General features: G+C 34.6%; 6 protein-coding genes across 7 annotated transcripts; 5 read left to right on the top strand and 1 right to left on the bottom strand.

Moving 5' to 3' along the window:
- The first annotated feature begins 946 nt into the window (after positions 1-946).
- Positions 947-4103, top strand: LOC112775687 (protein DETOXIFICATION 12). Its single transcript, XM_025819504.2, has 7 exons — positions 947-1333; positions 1827-2371; positions 2461-2547; positions 2620-2676; positions 2778-3016; positions 3116-3321; positions 3805-4103. The coding sequence occupies exons 1-7, from the start codon at positions 1070-1072 to the stop codon at positions 3868-3870; spliced, it is 1464 nt and encodes a 487-aa protein (XP_025675289.1). The 5' UTR covers positions 947-1069; the 3' UTR covers positions 3871-4103.
- Positions 4104-4471: 368 nt separating this feature from the next.
- LOC112775688 (protein DETOXIFICATION 12) lies at positions 4472-7992 on the top strand. Its single transcript, XM_025819506.3, has 7 exons — positions 4472-5296; positions 5903-6447; positions 6545-6631; positions 6761-6817; positions 6908-7146; positions 7235-7440; positions 7701-7992. Exons 1-7 carry the CDS (start codon positions 5054-5056, stop codon positions 7761-7763), a joined length of 1440 nt encoding a protein of 479 aa, XP_025675291.1. The 5' UTR covers positions 4472-5053; the 3' UTR covers positions 7764-7992.
- Positions 7993-8551: 559 nt separating this feature from the next.
- Positions 8552-15271, top strand: LOC112775331 (protein DETOXIFICATION 14). 2 transcript variants are annotated; one of them, XR_011877482.1, is made up of 11 exons: positions 8552-9301; positions 9385-9929; positions 10035-10121; positions 10280-10336; positions 10429-10667; positions 10756-10961; positions 11888-11946; positions 12850-12974; positions 13062-13155; positions 13502-13711; positions 14418-15271. XR_011877482.1 is itself a non-coding variant. In XM_025818901.3 (7 exons), the coding sequence occupies exons 1-7, from the start codon at positions 9053-9055 to the stop codon at positions 11948-11950; spliced, it is 1446 nt and encodes a 481-aa protein (XP_025674686.1). In that variant the 5' UTR covers positions 8552-9052; the 3' UTR covers positions 11951-12079. The 2 variants fall into 2 exon arrangements, 1 of the variants encoding a protein (XP_025674686.1); XM_025818901.3 differs by lacking the exons at positions 12850-12974; positions 13062-13155; positions 13502-13711; positions 14418-15271 and having other exon boundaries at positions 11888-12079.
- On the top strand, positions 12856-15271 carry LOC112775332 (uncharacterized). Its single transcript, XM_072227458.1, has 4 exons — positions 12856-12974; positions 13062-13155; positions 13502-13711; positions 14418-15271. The coding sequence occupies exons 1-4, from the start codon at positions 12897-12899 to the stop codon at positions 15134-15136; spliced, it is 1101 nt and encodes a 366-aa protein (XP_072083559.1). The 5' UTR covers positions 12856-12896; the 3' UTR covers positions 15137-15271.
- A 651-nt stretch (positions 15272-15922) lies between these two features.
- LOC112775330 (sec-independent protein translocase protein TATC, chloroplastic) lies at positions 15923-18838 on the bottom strand. The gene is made up of 4 exons (XM_025818899.2): positions 18440-18838; positions 17776-18092; positions 16985-17275; positions 15923-16367 (listed from the first exon to the last, which is right to left on the bottom strand). The coding sequence occupies exons 1-4, from the start codon at positions 18717-18719 to the stop codon at positions 16158-16160; spliced, it is 1098 nt and encodes a 365-aa protein (XP_025674684.1). The 5' UTR covers positions 18720-18838; the 3' UTR covers positions 15923-16157.
- A 7-nt stretch (positions 18839-18845) lies between these two features.
- Positions 18846-22317, top strand: LOC112775329 (origin of replication complex subunit 4). Its single transcript, XM_025818898.3, has 15 exons — positions 18846-19186; positions 19275-19331; positions 19413-19460; positions 19710-19760; positions 19846-19889; positions 19969-20032; positions 20183-20269; positions 20529-20620; positions 20704-20785; positions 20945-21030; positions 21112-21221; positions 21347-21439; positions 21510-21574; positions 21726-21869; positions 22069-22317. The coding sequence occupies exons 1-15, from the start codon at positions 18980-18982 to the stop codon at positions 22102-22104; spliced, it is 1266 nt and encodes a 421-aa protein (XP_025674683.1). The 5' UTR covers positions 18846-18979; the 3' UTR covers positions 22105-22317.
- The last annotated feature ends 377 nt before the right edge of the window (positions 22318-22694 follow it).

The raw sequence follows: 22694 nt of genomic DNA, 5'->3' as shown, positions 1-22694 counted from the left end.
TATACTCTTTCTATTATAAAAAGCTGTTGTTGATAAGACATAATTTAAGATTCTGCTCATAAATTTATTGTGCTAATAAATTCATTTTCTATTGGACATAAAATTAACAAGGTTTTTTGGCCATTATTTACCACACATAAACCGTGGTGACCCACAAGATTTTATGTGCAAACAAGTTTCTTCATAAACCGTGGTGACTCTCCACGGTTTATGCACGCCATCTCTCCTTAGTAAACCGTGGTGACCTACCACGGTTTACACTCTATATCTTTTGGCCATAATCCGCTGGGACCTGCCACGGTTTATGCACATTTTGAAACCGTGGTGGGTTGCCACGGATTACATAGAAATAGCTTTTTACACATACAGGTAACAAGAACCAGTTTTGCACATTTAAGTAAATATTTTCTCTATTCTATTTATTTAAGTAAATTGCCCGTTATTTTAAGTCAATATTCTTAGTCAACTGATATCAAAAGTTTTAGTAAATAAATCTATATAATAAAAAATAATATTACATGATTAATAAAAATTATGATTTTTAATCAATATTTAATTAATACAAATACTTTTATATTAAATTTTAAAATTTAAATTATAATAACATAAAAATAAATATTATTATAAAATATTATCTATTATTAATAGAAAAAAAGGTTGATTTAACATTTTTAGTTAAAGGAATAACATTTGTAGGACTAAATCTTATATGTATGGTCATTATTGATACGGTGATTATTATCCAGACATTATTTCCAACGACTTACATGCAGAGTGGGTGACATATTAAAGAAGACAAATTAAAATCAATTTGGGTTGGTCAAGTGGTCAGTTCACTTCCGCTTAAGCAAGTGTTGGAGGTTCGAATCCCACTTTATACATGTAGCAACCCATTGGCCAGCAATAGATTCTTAAATAGAACTCCGATCCACAGCGGATTAATCCTTGACATGTCAAGTTGGGGGATACCGTGGGAAAAGGAGAAAAGAAGACAAATTAAATTTTGCCACATAAAAGAAAGAAAGAAAGAAAGAAAGAAAGGAGGGAATCAAACTGTGTGTTGTTCTGTATGACTATGAACATGGAGGAGCCCCTATTGGCACCTAGAGAGAAAGAACTAGAGAGAAAAAGAAGAAGAGGAGTAACATGGAAAACCTTAATCCAAGAACTGAAGAGTATTTGCATCATAGCAGGTCCTATGGTAGCTGTTACAGCCTTCCAGTATCTTCTACAGATTGTATCTATCATGATGGTTGGTCACCTTGGCGAGCTTTATCTCTCTGCCACCGCCTTAGCTTTCTCCCTTTCCACCGTCACTGGTTTCAGCCTTCTTGTAAGTTCTAACCTCCTCCACCACCACCATGCATTCTTCTTCCTTTTTCACTAATTCCAATTATAGAGTTTTCATTTTGAAAAGAAGATAGAGTTGTCATTATGAATCTGAAACTTGTTCAATCTTCATTCTTCAATGCACATAAACTATAGGGTCATATCAATAAAGCATTAGTCTTTGTGAGGTCCATTTTGTACATGTCACTCTATACATTTTTCTAACAAATAATTAGTTAACACAGTAATCAAAACTGTTATAACTCCTCAACTGAGTTCATTCCTCCTTCAATGAATGAGGTATACTTTAGACCAGCAAAAACAAAGAGGAAAACTCTCATGAATACCAAATATGTATTGTTATATAATAACTTATCTAGGGAGCATGATTTGTAGTATGGTACTAGAGGAAAATATGTATCAGTAAAGCATTGAATCTCTGCAATTAGTTGATTGATCTGTTTAACAACTATGAACTATCCCTTCCATATGAACAGCTGGGGATGGCTAGTGGTCTGGAAACTACTTGTGGACAGGCTTATGGAGCTCAGCAATACCAAAGAATTGGAAAGCAAACATACACTGCCATCTTCTGTCTAATATTGGTGTCTGTTCCTCTGTCTTTCATTTGGATCAACATTGAACAGATACTAGTGTTCCTTGGTCAGGACCCTATGATTGCTCATGAAGCTGCAAAGTTCATGCTTTGGCTTGTTCCAGCACTTTTGGCATACTCAATTCTGCAGCCATTAGTTCGATACTTCCAAATGCAAAGCTTGCTTCTTCCTATGCTAATAACCTCTTGTGTAGTCTTTTGTGTCCACATACTTCTTTGTTGGGCATTGGTGTTCAAGACTCAACTCAAGAATGTTGGTGGTGCTTTATCATTTAGCATCTCAATCTGGTTGAATGTCATCATTCTTGGATTATACATGAGATACTCTTCAGCATGTGCCAAAACACGAGCTCCACTCTCCATGGACATATTCCAAGGAACTCGCGAGTTCTTTCGATTTGCAGTCCCTTCTGCAGTAATGATTTGGTGATATATATATATACACATCTCTCTTCAACTATAAACAGTTTCTTTTTTCCAAAAGATTTCTGTATTAATTCAGTGTGTTCATGTAGTCTTGAATGGTGGTCATTTGAGCTGATAATCTTGCTATCTGGGCTGTTACCAAATCCACAACTTGAAACTTCAGTACTATCAGTTTGGTATGTTAGTTACTTTTCTTTGATCTTTTTGTTGTGATTGCACTAATATTCTGTGACTTTCTTTCTGTGCAGTCTTAATACCATTTCAACTGTGTATTGTATCCCTTTTGGAATTGGTGCTGCAGCAAGGTTCAAATCATAATTCACAAAAGCATTCATTCTACAAAATTCAAATGCATGTGTCAATGGAATCATGATTATTAATTCCGTGTGTATGGTGATGATGACAGCACAAGGATTTCAAATGAATTAGGAGCTGGGAATCCAGAGGCTGCCCGGATTGTGGTGATGGCAGCAATGTGTCTTGCAATGATGGAGACAAGTGTAGTAAGTGCAACTCTTTTCAGCTGCCGCCACATCTTTGGATATGTTTTCAGCAGTGAGAAGGAAGTTGTTGATTATGTAACTGTCATGGCTCCTTTGGTCTGTCTCTCAGTCATATTTGACAGCATGCAAGGTTTTCTTTCAGGTGATTTAAATTTAATTAATAAATTATATTGTGCTGACTCTTAAAAGAATGAATATATGTATGAGACATGGTTCCTCATGATTTGTGTTTGGTCAATAGGGGTTGCTAGAGGTTGTGGATGGCAGCACTTAGGTGTTTATGTGAATCTTGGAGCATTCTACCTCTGTGGGATTCCGGCTGCTGCCACATTGGCATTTTGGGTGAAACTGAGAGGAATAGGACTTTGGGTTGGTATACAAACTGGATCTTTTCTTCAAGTTTCTCTACTTGCTATCATAACAAGTTGCATCAATTGGGAACAACAAGTATGTCCTCTACCCTCTTCAATTTATTTGTCTTCATAATGCATCAGTTGCATCATTTGATTCCCTTTAGGTAGCGTTTGTTTTGAGATATTGAGATAGAGATTGAGACTCAGTATCATGTTGTTGGTGGTTCATAGACTGGTACTAAAATTTCTGTCTCTGTCTCTAAAATTTCAGTATTTCAGTACCTTCAAAAAGTGAAGACACATGGGACTAAAATTTTTAGAAATGGAGACTGAAATTTTAATATTTTATACCTAAAATACCTTTATTTCAATTAATTAATTCAAATTTTATCCTTTGTACAAATTAAATTAGAGTTTCATTTTTATTTCAATTTCTACCTCTCATTTTGTACCAAACAGAATATTAAAATTTATTTCAATATCTATTTCTTAGTCTCTGTCTCTTAGTCTCAATCTTTCCGTCTCTATTTCTCTAAAGAACACTACCTTATAAAATTGTGTGGTCTTGATAATGCAGGCAATCAAAGCAAGAACGAGAATATTTGAGGGTCAATTTTCAGCAGACAGTAGTACATTGGTATGAGAAGCTAGCTAGTCATTTGTTGAATTTTGATGATGATTGATGAGTGTTAAGCCTTAAGAACATTTGACCAAGGAACATGTGTTCATTTGAGTGGGTTAATTTAGCATGCAACGTGGCACAATGACACATCATATTTATGGACGCCACGTGTCATCAAACAATCCCAAGGCCTTGTAACCGTTAACCCTCCAGAACTTGAAATCATATACAATAATATGCAGCTCTTCTTCAAATATATAGTTGTTTAAAATCACAAATTAGAAAACTATCCATAAACCTTGTCTCTATCAAACATATATAATCACGACTAAATAATAAAATTTTATAAATCTTGGTTTCAAACCATAATTTATAAATAAAATGAAAAAAATTGTCCCAAATATGATTTAAGTGTTTTTGTAAATTTGAATGAATCCAACTCCGAAAGGAAACATAAAGACAGACCAGTCACGATTCAAATATATATTAAAAATAAATTTTTGTAAAAGAAATTAACAACAGAGAAGTAAGGAGAAAACAACTGGCAGCCGTTAGCTGAAATAAAATAAATATCTATGAATACGGCTAATATATAAGGGAGAGAGTTGGAGTAGCATTTATTGTGGAAAAGATGGTTGAATTGCGTTTTAGGTGGTTTGGACATGTGAGAAGAAGACCGATAGAACATCCAGTCACAAGGGTAGATGAGATGGAAGATGGACAAGAGGTGAAAGGCAGAGGAAGACCTAAGAAGACCATCTATGAGGTAGTCAAATGAGATCTACAAGTAAACGGTCTCTCTGTAGACATAATACATGACAGAACTCAATAACATTGTTTGATTCGACCCCATTTAATGGGACAAGGCTTTATTGTTGTTGTTCGTAGAGTTATTAAAAGTAGGGTAAGAATCTGCAGAGGGAGTTGCAAGTAATTAATTACACATTAGTATATATATAATATAACGATGATAATAATATTTTATCTTGCAGCAGAGTCACGGTAGCTCAAAGTCATAGATTACTCTATAATTAAATCTACATCGTCTTTCCGTAATTCAAGTTTCATTTTTAAGTTTGAAAAAAAAAATCTGCATATCATATATATATATATATATATAAAGTAGTATGATGTATGAAGTTGATAGAAAGGCAGAAGAAAGAAGTGGAAAATTAAAGTGAGAGACAGTAACATCATATATGATATGATAATGGAAGAGAATCTTCTAGCGGCAAAAGAAAGATCATCATCATGGACATGGAAGAAAGGTTACAAAGAAGAAATGAAGAGGATATGTGAGATAGCAGGGCCCATGGTGGTAGTGATAGCTTCTCAGTATCTGTTGCAGGTGGTTTCAACCATGATGGTTGGTCACCTTGGCGAGCTTGCTCTCTCAAGCTCTTCTTTGGCCATATCCCTCTCTGGTGTCACCGGTTTCAGCCTCCTTGTAAGCCAAACCTACCTCCTCCTTCTTCTACTTTTCTTTTCTTTAATGAATCAATATCTTGGTATAATAGTTTAATCTAAGATCTCATGTACTACATTCATTTGTTCTGATTTAACATCTAATGTCTTCTTCATATGAGTAGTCCTTTTAAGAGAAAAGGGAAAAATTCTGCAAATTTATTTATTTTATTACACTATTGTTTTGTTTTGATGAGTGGTCACAGCATTATTATTAGGCGGGGCCTTTAGTGTTTGAACTCTTCTAACTGTTTTTGGTTGATTCTCATTCATTGTGGCATTAATCCACGCAATTCCCATATTGGTAATATGCAATTTTTGGACGTAAGAGACATGAATATATGATAGTTCTTCAGAATATCTTTTTAAATTCTATATAAGAAAAGTAAAATTCACTTGGCAGATATATCTTAGTAGTAAGAATAAATTACCAAAATTTGAGTGCTGACAATTCTAACTGTTACATATATGGACAGAGTTAGTTTACATGTTTCATGTTAGAATTGTCAGCACTCAAATCTTTCGTGCTTAGGTAAGTTATTCGCAGTAGTATTATGGATTATGGAATTGAATTCGAGAATGGGAACAGATGGGGATGGCGAGTGGACTGGAAACTATATGTGGACAGGCTTATGGAGCAGAACAATACCAAAGAATTGGAATGCAAACATACACTGCCATCTTTTCTCTCATATTGGTCTGTGTTCCCCTCTCTATTCTTTGGATCAACATTGAACAGATACTAGTCTTCCTAGGCCAGGACCCTCTCATTGCTCATGAAGTAGCCAAGTTCATCATATGGCTTATTCCAGCCCTTTTTGCATATGCAATTCTGCAGCCGTTAGTTCGATATTTCCAAATCCAAAGCTTGCTTCTTCCCATGCTTGTAAGTTCTTGTGTCACTCTATTCCTCCATATACCTCTTTGTTGGCTCTTGGTGTTCAAGGCTGGACTCAATAGTGCTGGTGGAGCAATAGCAGTTAGCATTTCAATTTGGTGCAATGTCATTTTTCTTGGATTATTCATGAGATACTCTCCATCGTGTGCAAAAACACGCGCTCCGATTTCTCTGGAGATGTTCCGAGGAGTTGGGGAGTTTTTTCGCTTTGCTGTCCCTTCTGCAGTAATGATTTGGTAATCTATATGATATCTTCTTGTTCAACTTATTATCAATTATTCAACTCAAACTGGTTTCAAATGTTCTGGTTTTTGTTTATGTCTGTGAATATAGCCTTGAATGGTGGTCATATGAGTTGCTTATCTTGCTGTCTGGGCTGTTACCAAACCCACAACTTGAGACTTCAGTTTTATCTGTTTGGTATGTTAGTTAAACCTTTTTGCTTTGTTCTTTTATCTTTGCCACAAATAGTTTATATTCATGAGTATTTACTAGTTTCACAACTTAAAATTGTGATTTTGATTCATTATTTTTTTCATTTTTCTGCAGTCTTAATACAATTTCAACTCTCTATACCATCCCTTTTGGAATTGGTGCTGCAGCAAGGTCTACATCTTAAACACATTCACTCTGCATCTTTCAAATGGCAATGACATACTAATTGATCATACTTGTTTCTTCTCAAATGAATTGTAGCACAAGAGTTTCAAATGAATTAGGAGCAGGGAAACCACTAGCTGCTCGTGTAGCCGTGCTGGCTGGAATGTCTCTTGCAGTAATTGAGACGAGTATAGTAAGCGCAACCCTCTTTTCGTGTCGCCACATTTATGGTTATGTTTTCAGCAACGAGGAGGAAGTTGTTGATTATGTCACTGTCATGGCTCCTCTGGTTTGTGTATCTGTTATACTAGATAGCCTACAAGGTGTTCTGGCAGGTAAATTTTTTACCTTCATGTCTATCCTTAAGTAAAGCTTTTACTTTTTGCACAAGACATTGATTTTATCCGAATTACTTTCGAATAGGGATTGCTAGAGGTTGTGGATGGCAGCACTTAGGAGTTTTTGTAAACCTAGGAGCTTTCTACCTCTGTGGGATTCCGGCTGCGGCTGCGTTGGCATTTTGGGTGAATCTGAAAGGAAAAGGACTTTGGATTGGTATACAAGTTGGTGCATTTGTTCAAACTGTTCTACTTGCTACCATAACAAGCTGCATAAATTGGGAACAACAGGTATGCTATGTAGCTTTGGAATCTATGCTTGATTTTGAGACATAAGTACATTGATTTATCTTTGTGGTTGTTACTATTTAGATTTTGGTTAATACAGCTTAATGCCTTTGTTAAAAGGTGATACTTCCGTGAAGACATTGTCTGAACGGTTTACAATACCATCTTTACATGAAGACGTTTTCATAGAAGTAGCCACCTCTAATTCTACTTTATGCAATTTGATTCAATTGTATGGTCTGAAACTCTTAAATATGATGCAGGCAATCAAGGCAAGGAAGAGAATATTTGATGGTCAATTTTCAGCAGATAATATACTGATATGAGAAGCTAGTTATTGATGAAATGAAGATCAATTATAAATCTTCATTAGTGAGTGACTTGGAACTGGAATTTCAAAAATATGTTTTCATGATAAAGAGTTGTATATGTATACACTATATTAGTTCATCACACCTCATGCATTTTTATGTAACCATGCTGAAGTGATCCCCAAATTATGGAAATGAATGGAGTCATACAAGACAAGGGCATGTGAGTGTGTGGTTTAGCTCAGATCCTATGTACTTAAATTGTTTTATTCGGAAAACAGTAAAACTTAGACGCCACAGAATCTCTCATAAAAAGGAGAAGATATCAAGATAAACAATATTAATGTTGTATTAGATAAAATAAAATAAATAAGCCAAGTTGATTGAAAATCACAAGTCCACAACTCATCAAATGATACTAAAGTATATATTTTATAATAATAAATCATAAGATGTATTTGTAATTTTTTTTTACTAAGAAATTTGTATATTACATGTGCCTAGTTCTCAATATCCGAGATACATATCTTAGATAGGTAGTGGAGTTAGCCGATTTGAATTCTTCTTATCTGTCTCATAGCAGCTACCAATCACAGAAACATTGTTATGTTTATTAATTTTTTTCATTTTCATGGACACCTGTGATCTAGCATGTGACAAAAAAAAAAAGTGTTATTTAAATAAAACAATGATCAAGTGAAACACTAACACCTTGATACATGCTATAGTGGTCAAAGCGACACGAATTAGTGGAACACTAAAGCTAGCTGTTCTTTAAAATCGTCACTGGACTTGCCTCACACGATTTCTATTATTTCTTTTGAAAAATCAACTACAAAAATTTTTAACAATTTTTCACTCTCTCTTTTTGAAATCTTTAACTCTTTGATAGCTGAGATGAGAGATTGGGCGATTGGTGGTTTTCGAAAGTCTATAACTAAGTATTCTTTTATTTTATAATTAATTAAAATTAAATATAATTTTTGTTACAAACCGATTTATTTATACATTACTCCAATCAGATTTATTTAACTCTAATTAAACTAGAATAGTATAATTATACTTGACGAATCTTTGACTTCGGATCCATCAAGAAGGACACATATCCACAAAATCTTTAATGCCAAAATACATCTAGTGGTCCAACCTTAAATTTTAGTAAAAGTCATTTTTCATTACTTCTCTGGAGTATCCTCCAAGTTTAGTCTATAAATGTATATATTCAAAAATTTCCTATAAAAGCAGCCAAAGCCTGTGTCTTTTAGGTATATCAGATATCAGTTTCAAGAACCTTCTTTCAAGACATGGAAGAGGGTCTCTTGTTGAAGCCAAAAGGAGAAGAAAAGGGTTCTTTAGGAACCATAACATGGAGTGTGTTGGCAAAAGAGATTAAGGGTGTTGGTTATTTAGCATTGCCTATGATAACTGTCAACTTATCAACCTATTTTCTTCAGATAATTTCAATTATGATGGTTGGTCATTTGGGAAAGCTTGCTCTCTCTAGCACAGCTATTGCTACCTCTCTTTGTGCTGTCTCTGGCTTCAGTGTTATTGTAACTATTCTTTCTCTTATCTCATATCATAGCCTTTAAGTTTTTGTTTCAGAATTAACTGTGTTTTTTGTTTTATCAAACAGTTTGGAATGTCATGTGCATTGGAAACTCTAGGTGGTCAAGCCTATGGAGCAAAGCAATATAGAAGATTTGGTGTTCAAATCTACACTTCTATTGTAGCTTTGAGTCTAGCTTGTATTCCTCTCTCTCTTTTATGGATCTGCTTGGGAAAAATAATGGTTTTGTGTGGCCAAGACCCTTTGATTTCACAAGAAGCTGGAAAATTTGCTGTGTGCCTTATTCCTGCTCTATTTGCTTATGCTTCACTTCACACCTTCATTCGCTACTTTTTGCTGCAGAGTTTGATCTTTCCTCTTATTATGAGTTCTTGTGTCACTTTTTGCTTTCACATAGCTTTTTGTTGGATACTTGTTTTTCAGTTCCAACTAGGTAACTTAGGAGCAGCATTTTCTCTTGGCATTTCATATTGGTTGAATGTGATTTTGCTTGGACTATATATGAAATTCTCTGCTAAGTGTGAAAAGACTCGTGCTCCAATCTCCATGGACCTATTCCATGGGCTTGGAGAATTCTTGTGCTATGCCGTTCCATCTGCTGGAATGATTTGGTTAGTTTCTTCCTCTAGAATCTGATCTTACTATATACACACATGCGTCTGTGTGCACGCTTATCAACCTTGATATGTTTTTATTGTGTTTGATGATTAATGCAGCCTTGAATGGTGGTCATTTGAGCTTCTCACTTTGCTTTCTGGGCTTTTACCAAATCCACAGCTTGAAGCTTCAGTTCTATCCATATGGTAAGTAGGACTTGGTCATTGAGACATAAGAGATATTTTTATGTTCTACAATCTCAAATTGAAATTGTTACTTATAGTTCAATATTCATATTCATATCCATTTCATTTCCATACTAGTTGTGCTAACGTGGTTTAAATGTTTAAATTTTTGTGGCTAGTTATTCAATCACCACAACAATCTACACAATGCCAGAAGCAATTGGCTCCGCAGCAAGGTTTTGCTTTTATCATCATATACATATTATTTTATACTAGTTACACATTTTTTTTCTTTTATTCATTGATTTTTTTCTGGTAATTCTTTCAGCACTAGAGTTTCAAATGCATTGGGAGCTGGAAATCCAGGAGAGGCACGAGTGGCAGTCGTAGCTGCCATGACTCTTGCAGGCTCACAGGCTCTTCTGGTGAGCTCAATCATTTTTGGGTGCCGAAATATTATAGGCTATGTTTTTAGCTATGAGCAAGATGTGTTGGATTATGTCACAGATATGGCTCCCTTAGTATGTGTCTCTATTATATTAGACACTTTACATGGTACTCTTTCAGGTTGGCACTTTTCTTTTTCTTCTTGGTATTATTATTCAATGCACAATAAATATCTTTTTATGAAATGTAATACTTGGTCATATTATAGGTATTGCTAGAGGATGTGGTTGGCAACAATTAGGAACATATGTGAACCTTGGAGCCTATTATGTTTTGGGAATTCCACTTGCTGCTATATTAGGTTTTTGGGTGCAGTTGAGAGGGAAAGGCTTGTGGATTGGAATAATGAGCGGTGCTTTTTGCCAAACAATTCTACTTTCTCTCATTACTAGTTGTACAAATTGGAAAAAACAGGTTTGTCCTCCATCTCCTAATCTTTAGGATGCTTTAGTTGATTGTCTTCTTTTCTATTATTTAGAATATTTGGTTGAGTAGTTTCATGGTATGATACCAGAATTTTATATACGAAAGGTCTATAATTCGATTATTGGTGATTCCCAAAGTGAAAAAATAGTATAAGATAAAAAAAAATAAAGGTTTAATTATTCTGTTGGTCCTTATAGTTCGCAAAATTTTCAATTAGGTTCCTATACTTTTTTTCTTTTTAATTAGGTCCTTACACCATTTTTTTTTCAATTAGGTCCCGCTTGATAGTAATTGGCTTAATTATACAGGGACCCGACTAAAAAAAAATTGGAGCAGACACTCAAATAAAAGGAAAAAAAGAGTGTAGGGACTCAATTGAAAAAAAATTTGGTGCAGGGATTCAATTAAAAAGAAAAAAAGTATAGGGACCTAATTAAAAATTTTGCGAAACTATAAGGACCATCAAAGTAATTAAACCAAAAATAAAAGAAGAAAAAAAAGTCTATGCAAAAACCAATCAAATCTAAAAGAGGCTCTTATTTAAAGAGGGGGAGGGGTAGATTAGATATAACTATTTATGTTATCTTCTCTTATTAGCTTTTGAGATGAGTGATTTTATAACAGAAACAAATGAGAGCAATTTTTAAAATAAAATAGTAGAGATCGCTCGTATTATTAACAAGTCATTCAAAGACTGATGTTTGATTTCATTAATTGTTGATAAAAATATTTTTAAGTTGTTACTTTATACTATAATTTTTTTTTTTGCATTGATATAGTTCAATACATCATTTTAATTTCTTTCATTAAGTAATGTTTCTTAATTTCAAAAAATGATGTCAAGCAAATAAATCTGATTATATTTATAAAGTTGCATCTAAAGTTATAAAATCTTTTATTGTCTTATATTGTAGGCAATAAAGGCAAGAGAAAGGGTATTTGAAGGAAGATTTTCGGTGGAACATATATTAGTGTGAGGGATTGGATTGAAACAAATAGAATAAAATTCTTGAAGCTACATCATTGTTCATTTGACACTTAATCAGTATTAAACATCAATATTAAATATTTGAGCTAATATTTAGTATGAAAATGTATTAGCATAATTATCATGTGTTTGTATTTAAAGTAGTTATTATTATTATTAGTTAAACTTTTAGTTTAATTATTGAGACATTCTATTCTTAAATAATTATAATAGATGTATATTAAAATTAATTATTAATCTAAAATATATATTAAAATATAAAATTTATATTAAAAATGTGTTAAATTATACATTAAAATATAAAATATATGTTAAAAATAAATTAAATTATATATATATATTTATACATAAATATATCATAGCTGATTTTGATATTTTTAATTATCAAAATTAAAATGATTTAAACGATTTTTAAAAAACGATTAAGAAAATATATCAAAACAACTCAATTTTTTAACAAATTAATTTTGATAAATTGAAACCAATTAGACTTATTAGTTTAGATGATCATTTAGTTTAGGTTGAGTCTAATATAGGATTAGATATCCGGCCTATTAAAAATATAAAAATTAGTTCTATTAAAATTTACGATTATACTATATGTATATTAAATTTAGTTATCAATATAAAATATAAATATATATTAAAAATAAATTAAATTATATTTATAATTAATATTTATATATAAATATATTGATGACTGATTTTGATGTACTAATAGTATTTTTTAAAACTTATTACTCTAATTTCAAATTTTGAGACAATAATTATGAGACTAAAAAAACTCAATATTTTAATAATTTCTTACACACATTGATTATTTACAAAACGGGCAAGCATTTGCATTCCCAAGTTCACAACGGCGCCGTCATTTCCGGTCCGGTGCAGTGAAGCCAGTGGCTGCGGCCTCAGAAGAAGAAGAGCGTAGATTAAAGATGCCGGTGAGAGCGGAGAAGGAGCATCTGAACGTAGTGCTTGGTTCACACCTCGCCAATATCCATGAAACCCTACAGGTGCCGTTCTCTCTCTCCTCCCCTCCCCTTTTCTCTTCGCTTCCGCATGAATGCATGATCCTCACCCTTCTCTCATGCGGTTGATAGGTTTTGGATCAAACGGCTTCGTCTGCTTTAGACAAAGTCAGCTGGGATGACGTCATCAAAATGGGTGATGAAGTTCAAAAACAAGCTACCACAGGTTCACTCTTGACTCTTCTATTGGCCTTTCCCAATTTTATGCCTTTTGAGTTGATTATTCCGAAAGTTCATTCCTTTTTTTGGGTTTCCCTGTTTTAGTTTCGTGATCTTCTACAAAGATTTTAGGCAATAAATAAAATGCATGATTTTCAATAAAATCGTTATCTTTTTTTCTTTAAATTATTTCTAGGTTAGGCTAGATGCCAATGCAGATAAATTTGATTACCTTTCAAAATAACCTGGGGTGGTTATCTGTTTCATTCTTTGCAAGTGAGATTGCAATAGTAAATCATTGGTAAGCTTTTCAGAGTTTATGTAACACCATATGTTTATCTTTTCTGCTGCAGTTGGGATGCTGTGGACTGGAGAGAAACCAGGGGCAAAAGCAATTGAGGAGAATATGACAACATACTTCAACACGCTTCAAGGTTTTCTGTTGCTCTCCCATGCCAGTACTGTTGGTGCAGGGCCTACACTGTCTTCCAGTGTTCATGCATCTGTAAAGCATGTTGTTGATTCCAGCTTCAGGTTGATGAAGGACACTGTCTCTTCATATGGTAAGCCTTCTCACCTTCTCCCTTATACACACCCAACATAATTCATAGAAAAGCATGACAAATAGATAATTTGTGATGTTACAACAAACCCCATATCCAAGACATAAAATTATCTTCAATTACTTTGAGAAATTTGGCGAATAATTGTCTATGTAACATAACGATATCATCTGAGATGTTGACATTACTGTAACAGATTCTGGGGAGCTCAACATACCTCTTGATGTATCATAATACTTGTGTTTTGCTGCTGTCTGGTCTCTTGACTACACAGCATAAACACTGCTATCCAAAATAATATTCCAATTTGGTATACTAAAAGTGAATTAAGATTGGTTTTGGCATTGGATAAGTAATATAGTTAAGGATACTCTCTCATGAAACGCTACTTTAGTACCTGACAGCTGTTAAGGTGACCAACAATATCATTGTCAACAAGGGCAAAGTATGTGGTGGAATGAACTCTCTATTTAGCTTTATGCTATTGTGTCTTTAACTATTATGCATTAAGCTCTACTGCAAATAATTTTATATTGACATTATCATCATCATCATCATCAATGACATGTGTATTAATTTAATTTTTTTATATATATGTCAGATTATCTTGTTTCAACTCACTCCCACTTACCACCTTGAATTATTTCTCAAATCTTTTGGTGCAAAGCTGAAAACCTTACTTTATCTTGTAATGAACACTTAACAGGATCTCATTCTAAAGACCAGAAACTATCAGTTCCTCAATTGGTCGGTGCCGTGTGGGAAGCATGTGATGCCCTTAAAAAGACTCCGGCAACAAATATTACAGCAATTGGGCGAGCAATGACGCAGGTAGCAGTTTCAGTGAAGGACGTTCTTCGCGAGATGAAAGAACTAAAGCCAGACTCATCTGCTGTTCCAGACAATACAGCAGTAGGTGAGAGTTGTGCAGAAGCAACAGAGGATGAACCGCATGATGATAATTTGAGTGAAGGTGATCTGGGGAATGATTTGTCACCCGAAGAGATGAAAGTGGCTGAGAAAGCAATTGCGGTTGTATCTGATACGCTTTCAGTCATAAAAGAACTTATTCGCTCAATCACAGGGTTGCTTAAACTGGAGAAACCAAATGACAGTGGCAGTTTTGTGGATTCATTGGAGAAATTGTTGAAGCAGTGTCAAGAACTTGGTCGGCAGATTGATGACATTGGAGCTTGCCTCTATCCGCCACAAGAGATATCTGCTATAAAGGCAGCCATGAATGAAATCAGCTGCATCATTGAGGTTTTGCAAGCAGAGTTAGGAGGGCTTAAAGGTTCATCAGATGCATTTGTGGAGGTATGCAATGCTTTGAAGAGTTCATTGACACAGCTTGCCTCCGAAATAAGTAGTTCTAGTACTGCTGATATAGAAGCCAAAATCGAAAATATTACATTAAGCAATTAGTAGAGCTGATGTGTGTGCCGCTGCTTTTTCTTTTTTAGAGGTCTTTTTGGGAGGGTGAGGAACATATATATGTGCCACAATTTGATTATAAATGACACTTTTGTGAGGTATATATATACTTCTGTTTCTTGTCAACACCAGGTTTGAGCTTTTGATGATTATGGAATGCTATCATTGATAATATTTCTTCTGAATTATTAGGAAAAGAATTAGAGCTGGAGTTCAAAATTCAGATTTTTTATTTAATCTCAAAGCAATAGGAATTATTCAGTTGTGTTTTTATCTTCAAATTGATACTATCAGAAGGTTGAAATTAAATATCTAACAGTAGCGGCGATGAAAATGTTGCTGTATTATGTTAAACGGAGGCTTCATTAATTGAGGCATGTCAATGACACAATTGATCTTGAAAATAGTCGATATTTTGAACCATTTTAAAGATGTGAGATTGAGAATTTGAGACTAAAAAACAAGCCAACAGAACCATTAACATTCAAAGGCGTAGGATAATATAAAAATGGATGATTGATTAACACGTTAGGATTATATTTTAGGAAAAGATGGGTTTATAGAATTATGACACGTACAATTCTATAGATATAAATCCCTTTATTATAAATGTTAAATTAAAACTAGACACAAAGATTCAAAGTTCACTAGTCTTTAATAATTACATAGTGCTATATCACCTAGTGTATCAAAATTATCTATCTTTAAATTGTTACTAATGTGATCGATATTTTCCAAATTAAACTGTTAATCATGTGCCGTAATACATATATAATGTTGGGTAAAAGTCAATTCATATATAAATCGTCAAAACTTGATGTAATTTTGGGACAAATAGTTACATATCCATATCGGACAAAAATTTAAATAAAACATAAATATAGGAAGGGTAATGCTATGGTACAAATTAAAAATATACACTAGATTGCTTCGTGAATGTACACTAACATTTGTTCAGGCAGACAAAAAATATTCTTGCACATACTAATTACTAAGATATGTGGGACAAAGATCACCGTCCTGTAAGCTTGACAGCCCATGCACCACCTAGGTAAAGACCCAACAAAGGTGCAGCTAGAAGAACTTGAGTGAGTGGATCAGTGGAGGGTGTAACAACAGCAGCTGCCACCACTGCTCCAACCACAACATATCTCCAAACTGATAGCATCTGGTCTCCGGACACCAACCCAAGTTGTCCCAATAGGAATTGTATAACAGGTACCTGCAATATGGCTTCAGTTAGTTTCCACTAAAGTTTGGGAGGGGGAGAAAGGAGATTGCATTTAAACAACTCTATTCAGATATAATTACACAGTGAGCAATACTAGAGAACGATCAGAATTTATTGTTTTTGCCCATCAATTAACCATCAATGTTTAGAAGTATGGGCTAGAATATGTTTGTTGAATTACTACACTAAAGGAATTGAGTTGATAGCTAAAAATGGTCAAAAACAAAAAATTCTAATGGCCCTCTAGCATTTCTCTTACACAATACTTCTTGACTCCTTGTTTCCTGAACTATAATCTATGAAAAAATTATCGAAATGAATGATAAGATAAAGACTACAAATTTGGTGTAGACAAGCCCTATCTTATTATTAGCATACATCAACCATGTTTTGCATAACCCCAAAATGACCTGAAGCAGACATATTTATATGTATGATTTCTCTTTCCTATTATGATGTACATTTGCTTTTTGTTGGAGGGACACACAATATAGCACTCGACCCAATTCCCTAATATGGGTGTCACTCAGCAAGGAGGTGCTATTCCAATCACCATAAATGCATAAAGAAATTATGTAGAAAATATAGGGGCCTAGGGGAAGAAATACCTGGAAAGATAAGCCTGTGCTGAACATAAGGACAAGGACAAACTCAAAGTATTGATCAATAGACCATAACGACTCAACAGCACCTTCAGCGTAATTAACAAAGAAGTTTAAGGCTGCAGGTGTTAGAACTAAATAGGAGAAGGTTATTCCGGCATAGAAAAGAACTGACGAGCCCAATACAATTGGCCGTAGAAACTTTCTTTCAGCTTTTGTGAGACCTGGAAGTATGAAGGCTATAATCTCATACAGTATTACGGGACTTCCCAAGAGGAGGCCACAGTATCCAGACACCTGTAAGACAAAATTGCCAAAAATCAACTCAAGGAAGGTTGTTTCTTATATATTTTTTTTACATGACAGATTTTGATGTCAAATAGATGGGCGTGAAGATTGGGGAAGTTCATGCACAACAAAACATGAAATGCACATATTTCTCACCGCATTGTAGTTAAGTGGGTAGGAAACAGATTTAGGCCAGATAAAGACAGTCAGTTATCCAAAAATCATGTTTCTTGTTCTTATAAACCACTATTTATTTGGGTATTCAGTATCGTCTCATATGAATTCGAGTTCAAGCTGAGTCTTAGTGACAAAAACAATTAGTCAAAGAACAAGCATAAATTATAATATGGCATAAGCTTTATTTGATAACTAGTTATAATGGCCATATGAAAAAATATTGAGATTGCCTTGCACATTTGTGGTAATGAGCTCGCAGTACAGCAATAGTTTGATTTTGCATGAAATGATATCAGACGAAGATATTATCCCCAAAGACTAAGGAATCTTACCTTTAAAGTTGTAAAGAAAAATTCTCCAGGACCTAGCTGAAGAAATCTTACACCCTGTGTCTTCACAGGAGATTCTAGAAGCACTATCAGATCTTTCGAAAATGCAAAGCATCCGAGAATGCTTCCTCCAACAGCTAGAACTGATACAAAGATTCTCTGTCGCAGCTCTTCAAGATGATCAAATATGCTCATTTCTTTATCATCGGGAAGAAGCTCTTTACTAGGATAAAGGAAATCATAGATAGCACTTCCTTCGCCATCTTGCTTAAAATTATCTGGAGCATCTCCATTTGTACCAGGAAGCAGATCCGTATTTTCTAGCATACAAAAGTGACAAAATCTTAACCATATATTCAACAGTTGAAGAAACTTATGAGCATTATCATTGCTCAACATTTCAAAGAAATAAAGGACAATAAGTAAGCAAAATTTTACCATGTCAGAGTTCAATGATTTGTGGACTTCAATGGATAAAATGAACAAACTTAAAGAGCAACAACCATAGGATAAATATAAGAAGCTCAATGATAAGTAAAAGACACCTATAACTAAAACATTGGTAATACTCCAAATTGATATATGATCAGAGCTCAAAGCCTATAAGAGAAACAATCACCACAAAGAAAAGACAAAAAGACTCGACAATCAATTTAGGTGTAGTTACCGGTGGGTCTTTCTTCAGTGGCAGAGCCAACAGCAGCTGAAGTAGTATTGGCGAGGTCTTGCTGCTGGACTCTGAAGTCGTCATCGACGGCGAAGCAAGGAAACCTACCTAACCTCCCCTGCTTCCTCCGAGAGAGAGGGAAGCTCAAGCTGATAGTTTTAGAAAAGTTGGAAACCCGCACAGAGGAGGATGAGGAAGACGACGAGGATGAAGACGACGTGAGGTGGAATCGTGAACGGAGGTCGACGTGGGAAGCGATGTTCATCGGAACGGTTCCCATGGCTTCGGCGTATCGAACGGTTGGTTCCTGTTCCACAAGATTGATATTTTTTCACTTCCGCTTACTCAAACGTCACGTTTTTTCTTTGGTTCGTTTTTTTTTTTTTGGTTGCTTCTTTGGTTCGTTATTTCTTACGCTAATATTGGGCTTGGGCCTTATTGTTGGGCCAATAACATTGGGCCTGTTCTACAAATATATAGCTTCCCGCTCCCGCAACAGTAGAGGAGAACATATTTTTCCCGCCAAATAATCGATCGGGAATGGAGATGAAGGGGGAGAATCACAAAGAGAAGGCGTTGAATCTGCTTCGAAGCAGAGTCTGTGACCCCAAATTCGCGTTCAAGGCACTCTATGATTCTCCAGAGAGCAACTATAGCAAGCTTAAATTCATGATTTCTAGTTCCGTTACTGAGGCTTGCAACAATTCCATTCTCCTTCTCGGTCCTCGCGGCTCCGGCAAGATTTCCGTTTGTTTTCTCTCTAACTAACTACTCTCTTCTTACTCTTCGCTTAACGGTTTCTTCAATTTCGTCGTAACTGTATCCTCTATGTTAGGTGTTGGAGCTTGTCATTCGGGATTTGCTGGATGAATATCCCGAGTCAATTTCAGTGGTATTATTTGCTTTCTCTTTCTCTCTTTCTTTTTCTTCTTGTTTTCTATTTTTGAGTTATTCGTTTCCTTGATTGTTACAGATCAGGTTAAGTGGACTTCTACATAGCGATGACATTTCAGCATTCAAGGTTTGCAATTCTCAAATAATCTGGCTACACTTATTGAACCAGCTCAAACGTAGGATAATCATCAACCCTGAGCTAGCTTAGAGTTTTTTTTTTTTTTTTTTCAATTTTATTTGATGAACTTTCACAATATCATTTTCAAATGTCTGTTATGAACTTGTGAATCTACAATTGAGTTGGAATCAGTAGGTTTATGAGGCACTGCTTCCTGTTATAATGTTTCATTTGTTGTCATAATTTATGATTAATCAGGAAATAGCTAGGCAGTTATGTATGGAGCATCAGTTACTATTCTCAAAATCGGTAATAAGACTTAACTTCGCAAGATTTGTCCTATGCTTTTACAACTAGGCTATATGTTAATTATTTTGAGTTTCACTTTTTGCAGGCATCGTTTGATGACAACTCCCAATTTATGGTAGCAATGCTAAAGTGAGTAAACTTTTCTCTTGGTAAAATTTTGAAGAAATAATATTACATTCTAAAGCTTGTATAAATCGTTGTTTTCTAGGGAATGTGGATTAGCACATAAAACAGTCATTTTTGTTTTGGATGAGTTTGACCTCTTTGCTCAGGTAAGGCTATATCTGCTTTCCTACATACATTATTTATCAAAGCTTGTAGCGCAGACTTTGGGTTACAATTTTAGTTATGATCAATTGACGACTTTCTTGGTTTAGCTTTTGCCCTCACATTTGCCATAACTCTATCCTGATTCTCTGCAGGGCAAACAGCGGTTACTTTATAGCCTCTTGGATGCAATGCAATCAGTAACATCACAGGCTGTTGTAGTTGGCATTAGCTGTCGGCTGGTGTGTGCTTAATAATTATCTCTCCTTTACTTATGAAATTTCAAGTAGTTATCACTTATAAATTCATCACGTCTGAATTTCTTTACCTGGTTGATTAAGAAAACTAAAAGGCTTTGTTTAAAATGTTGTCAATTTGTGATTTTAAAATTATTATTATTATTGTATTGGGAATTTTGCAATATTTTGAGAAAACAAAATCCTCTTCATAAAGTTCTCATATAGATCATCGTAAAACAAACCAAGATGATCCACCTTGCAGGATGCTGATCAGCTGTTGGAGAAAAGAGTACGATCTCGATTTTCACATAGAAAGCTGTTGTTTACTCCGCCTTCAATGGAAGACTCACAGAGGTAGATAAACTGTAATTTCCTCTGGATTGGCTCCTGCTTGATATGATGTCGAAAAAACTGTTTCTTGACTTCTTGGTATGCAGCTTGCTGGTGCACATGCTTACAATACCAGTAGATTCAAGCTTTCCCCGTGATTATGCTATTGAATTTAATAGAAAGGTCCAAGTATCCTTTTTTTGCTGCTGCTATCATTTTCAATCTGTTCAGTGTATGTTTCTGTCAGTTAATTCATGTCTATAATAACGTTTCTTATGTTGAGAATACTTACTTTTGTGTTTTCTTCACATTTATGTACCTCGTAAAGAATTCCTTGACAAACTACAGAATATTGTAGAAGACAAAAGGTTCAAAGAAACCTTCAGTAACTATCTAAATTTTGACTCCTCTGTTAAGCATTTGCTAAAGTTCCTGTAAGTGACTTGTTTACCATTCTGTTAGCTCTTGTATGTCAAATAGGCCATTGTCATAGACTTGTGAGTTAAATGATCCAGATTCTGTGCTATCTCTCAAATGGATTTGAAGACTGGGTTTCTGTCCCTTGAGAACTTCAAAACCGCATTTTCAAGTATTAATAGGCAACCAAAACTGGAATGTCTAAGAAGTACGCCATTTTTTCATATTTTTACTTTATGACTGTCGACACATTCAAATTCTGTTTTATAAAAATACTCTCTTTCTTTCTTTTTCTTTTTTTATGTATTGGTTTATTTCTTCTTGGTCCAGCAGATTCCTCCATTTTAGAACTTTACATTTTGGTTTGCATGAAGAGGTTGGAAGTTAAAGAGAAAAGCTTCTGCAACTTCAATTCTGTTATGAAAGGTAAACTTTTGTGGTGTTATTTCACTTTCCCATTTTTGGCGTCCCTTAACGTGTCTACCTTATTCTGCAGAGTATAAAAGTATACATGATTCCTTCCAGACTTCTGATTACTATGATCGAAATGTCTGCTTAAGGGTAGGTGTATAAAATTTTAATGATTTATCTATTTGAGCCAAACATGTAATTAATATATATAATAAATATAACGCATGATGATATGGTTGTATTTCCTGTAGCTTATGTGATTTGTCCCCAACCTGAAGCTCATCTTTTAACACTTTTGTAGGCATTTGAACACCTTATAAATCGGGAATTAATATGCTTCGCAGACAATAGAGGGCATAGTTTGTCCGTTGAATATCGTCCTGTCAAGCTTTTAATCTCATCTGCTGAACTGAATCAGGGACTAAGAGCATATCATTCATGCCCCGTAAGCCACAATCTTCATTCTATTTATGTGCCACATTGAGAAATGAGAATCGCATGGATTATCATTGACATCACTTGATTGCGTATAGGGTCATTATCATTTTCTGTTTCACTCTATACGTTCTTAGCTTGTTTCATTGTTACGCGCCACATATGTGGAGGTAGGTGATGGGAGCATAATTCGTTGTATCTTTTGGCAGGCTATTCTTCAAAAGCTAATGGATCGTGAAGGCTAGAACACTCCAAGGGATACTTCTGTTGGTTGATTCGAGTTACAAATGTGTGGTATGGGTGTCCAAATTGTGCCTGCGAAATCAGTTAATTGATCAAAACAAACACATAGAAGGCTTTTATTTTTATTGTTCCTAATTTAGTTTGTACACACTAGTTAGAATCACAAACGCAATAGATTATTGTTACAATGATAGTACATAATTATTTTCCCGTTACTAACCATGCAATTTTAGTAAGTTGCTGCATAATTTCTCATTATGTTATCCTCCAGAGTGATTATGACAGTTAACATTTACTGCATGGTTACAGGCTAAGAAAACTTTATGAAGTATGAAAGTGACATAACAGGAGGAAAAAAAAGTTACTAATTAGAAAAAGATTGATAAAATACATAAGACAACTCATTTGGTGACCACTGGAACAGGATGATAAAAGATAAACCACTAGTAACAAAGTAATAGAAGTTTTCATCCTGCTTTTTCTCAATGTTTATTAGGAGCGACAAGCACTAATATTTAACTTGAAATCATGACAACAGTTAAAGAACAAACAAAAGAATCTACATCTTCATGCTTTGTGAGGGTTCTTTATA

This window comes from Arachis hypogaea, chromosome 19, assembly GCF_003086295.3.
Source record: "Arachis hypogaea cultivar Tifrunner chromosome 19, arahy.Tifrunner.gnm2.J5K5, whole genome shotgun sequence".
In the NCBI taxonomy this organism is placed as follows: Eukaryota; Viridiplantae; Streptophyta; class Magnoliopsida; order Fabales; family Fabaceae; genus Arachis; species Arachis hypogaea.
Note: the sequence above shows the minus strand (reverse complement) of the source record. Positions and strands in the feature narration are given on the sequence as shown.

Bases quoted from the DNA above. Each gene is read 5' to 3' on its own strand.
- LOC112775687 (XM_025819504.2), top strand. From the start codon at position 1,070: ATGACTATGAACATGGAGGAGCCCCTATTGGCACCTAGAGAGAAAGAA. The intron at 2,677-2,777 runs GTTCAAATCATA...TGATGATGACAG, and splicing joins GGAATTGGTGCTGCAGCAAG to CACAAGGATTTCAAATGAAT. The intron at 3,322-3,804 runs GTATGTCCTCTA...TTGATAATGCAG, and splicing joins GCATCAATTGGGAACAACAA to GCAATCAAAGCAAGAACGAG.
- LOC112775688 (XM_025819506.3), top strand. From the start codon at position 5,054: ATGATAATGGAAGAGAATCTTCTAGCGGCAAAAGAAAGATCATCATCA. The intron at 6,448-6,544 runs GTAATCTATATG...CTGTGAATATAG, and splicing joins CCTTCTGCAGTAATGATTTG to CCTTGAATGGTGGTCATATG. The intron at 7,441-7,700 runs GTATGCTATGTA...AATATGATGCAG, and splicing joins GCATAAATTGGGAACAACAG to GCAATCAAGGCAAGGAAGAG.
- LOC112775331 (XM_025818901.3), top strand. From the start codon at position 9,053: ATGGAAGAGGGTCTCTTGTTGAAGCCAAAAGGAGAAGAAAAGGGTTCT. The intron at 10,668-10,755 runs GTTGGCACTTTT...GTCATATTATAG, and splicing joins TTTACATGGTACTCTTTCAG to GTATTGCTAGAGGATGTGGT. The intron at 10,962-11,887 runs GTTTGTCCTCCA...CTTATATTGTAG, and splicing joins GTACAAATTGGAAAAAACAG to GCAATAAAGGCAAGAGAAAG.
- LOC112775332 (XM_072227458.1), top strand. From the start codon at position 12,897: ATGCCGGTGAGAGCGGAGAAGGAGCATCTGAACGTAGTGCTTGGTTCA. The intron at 13,156-13,501 runs GTTCACTCTTGA...TTTCTGCTGCAG, and splicing joins TCAAAAACAAGCTACCACAG to TTGGGATGCTGTGGACTGGA. The intron at 13,712-14,417 runs GTAAGCCTTCTC...AACACTTAACAG, and splicing joins GGACACTGTCTCTTCATATG to GATCTCATTCTAAAGACCAG.
- LOC112775330 (XM_025818899.2), bottom strand. From the start codon at position 18,719: ATGGGAACCGTTCCGATGAACATCGCTTCCCACGTCGACCTCCGTTCA. The intron at 18,093-18,439 runs GTAACTACACCT...TTTGTATGCTAG, and splicing joins CACTGAAGAAAGACCCACCG to AAAATACGGATCTGCTTCCT. The intron at 17,276-17,775 runs GTAAGATTCCTT...TTTGTCTTACAG, and splicing joins TTTTCTTTACAACTTTAAAG to GTGTCTGGATACTGTGGCCT.
- LOC112775329 (XM_025818898.3), top strand. From the start codon at position 18,980: ATGGAGATGAAGGGGGAGAATCACAAAGAGAAGGCGTTGAATCTGCTT. The intron at 19,461-19,709 runs GTTTGCAATTCT...ATGATTAATCAG, and splicing joins ATGACATTTCAGCATTCAAG to GAAATAGCTAGGCAGTTATG. The intron at 19,761-19,845 runs GTAATAAGACTT...CACTTTTTGCAG, and splicing joins AGTTACTATTCTCAAAATCG to GCATCGTTTGATGACAACTC.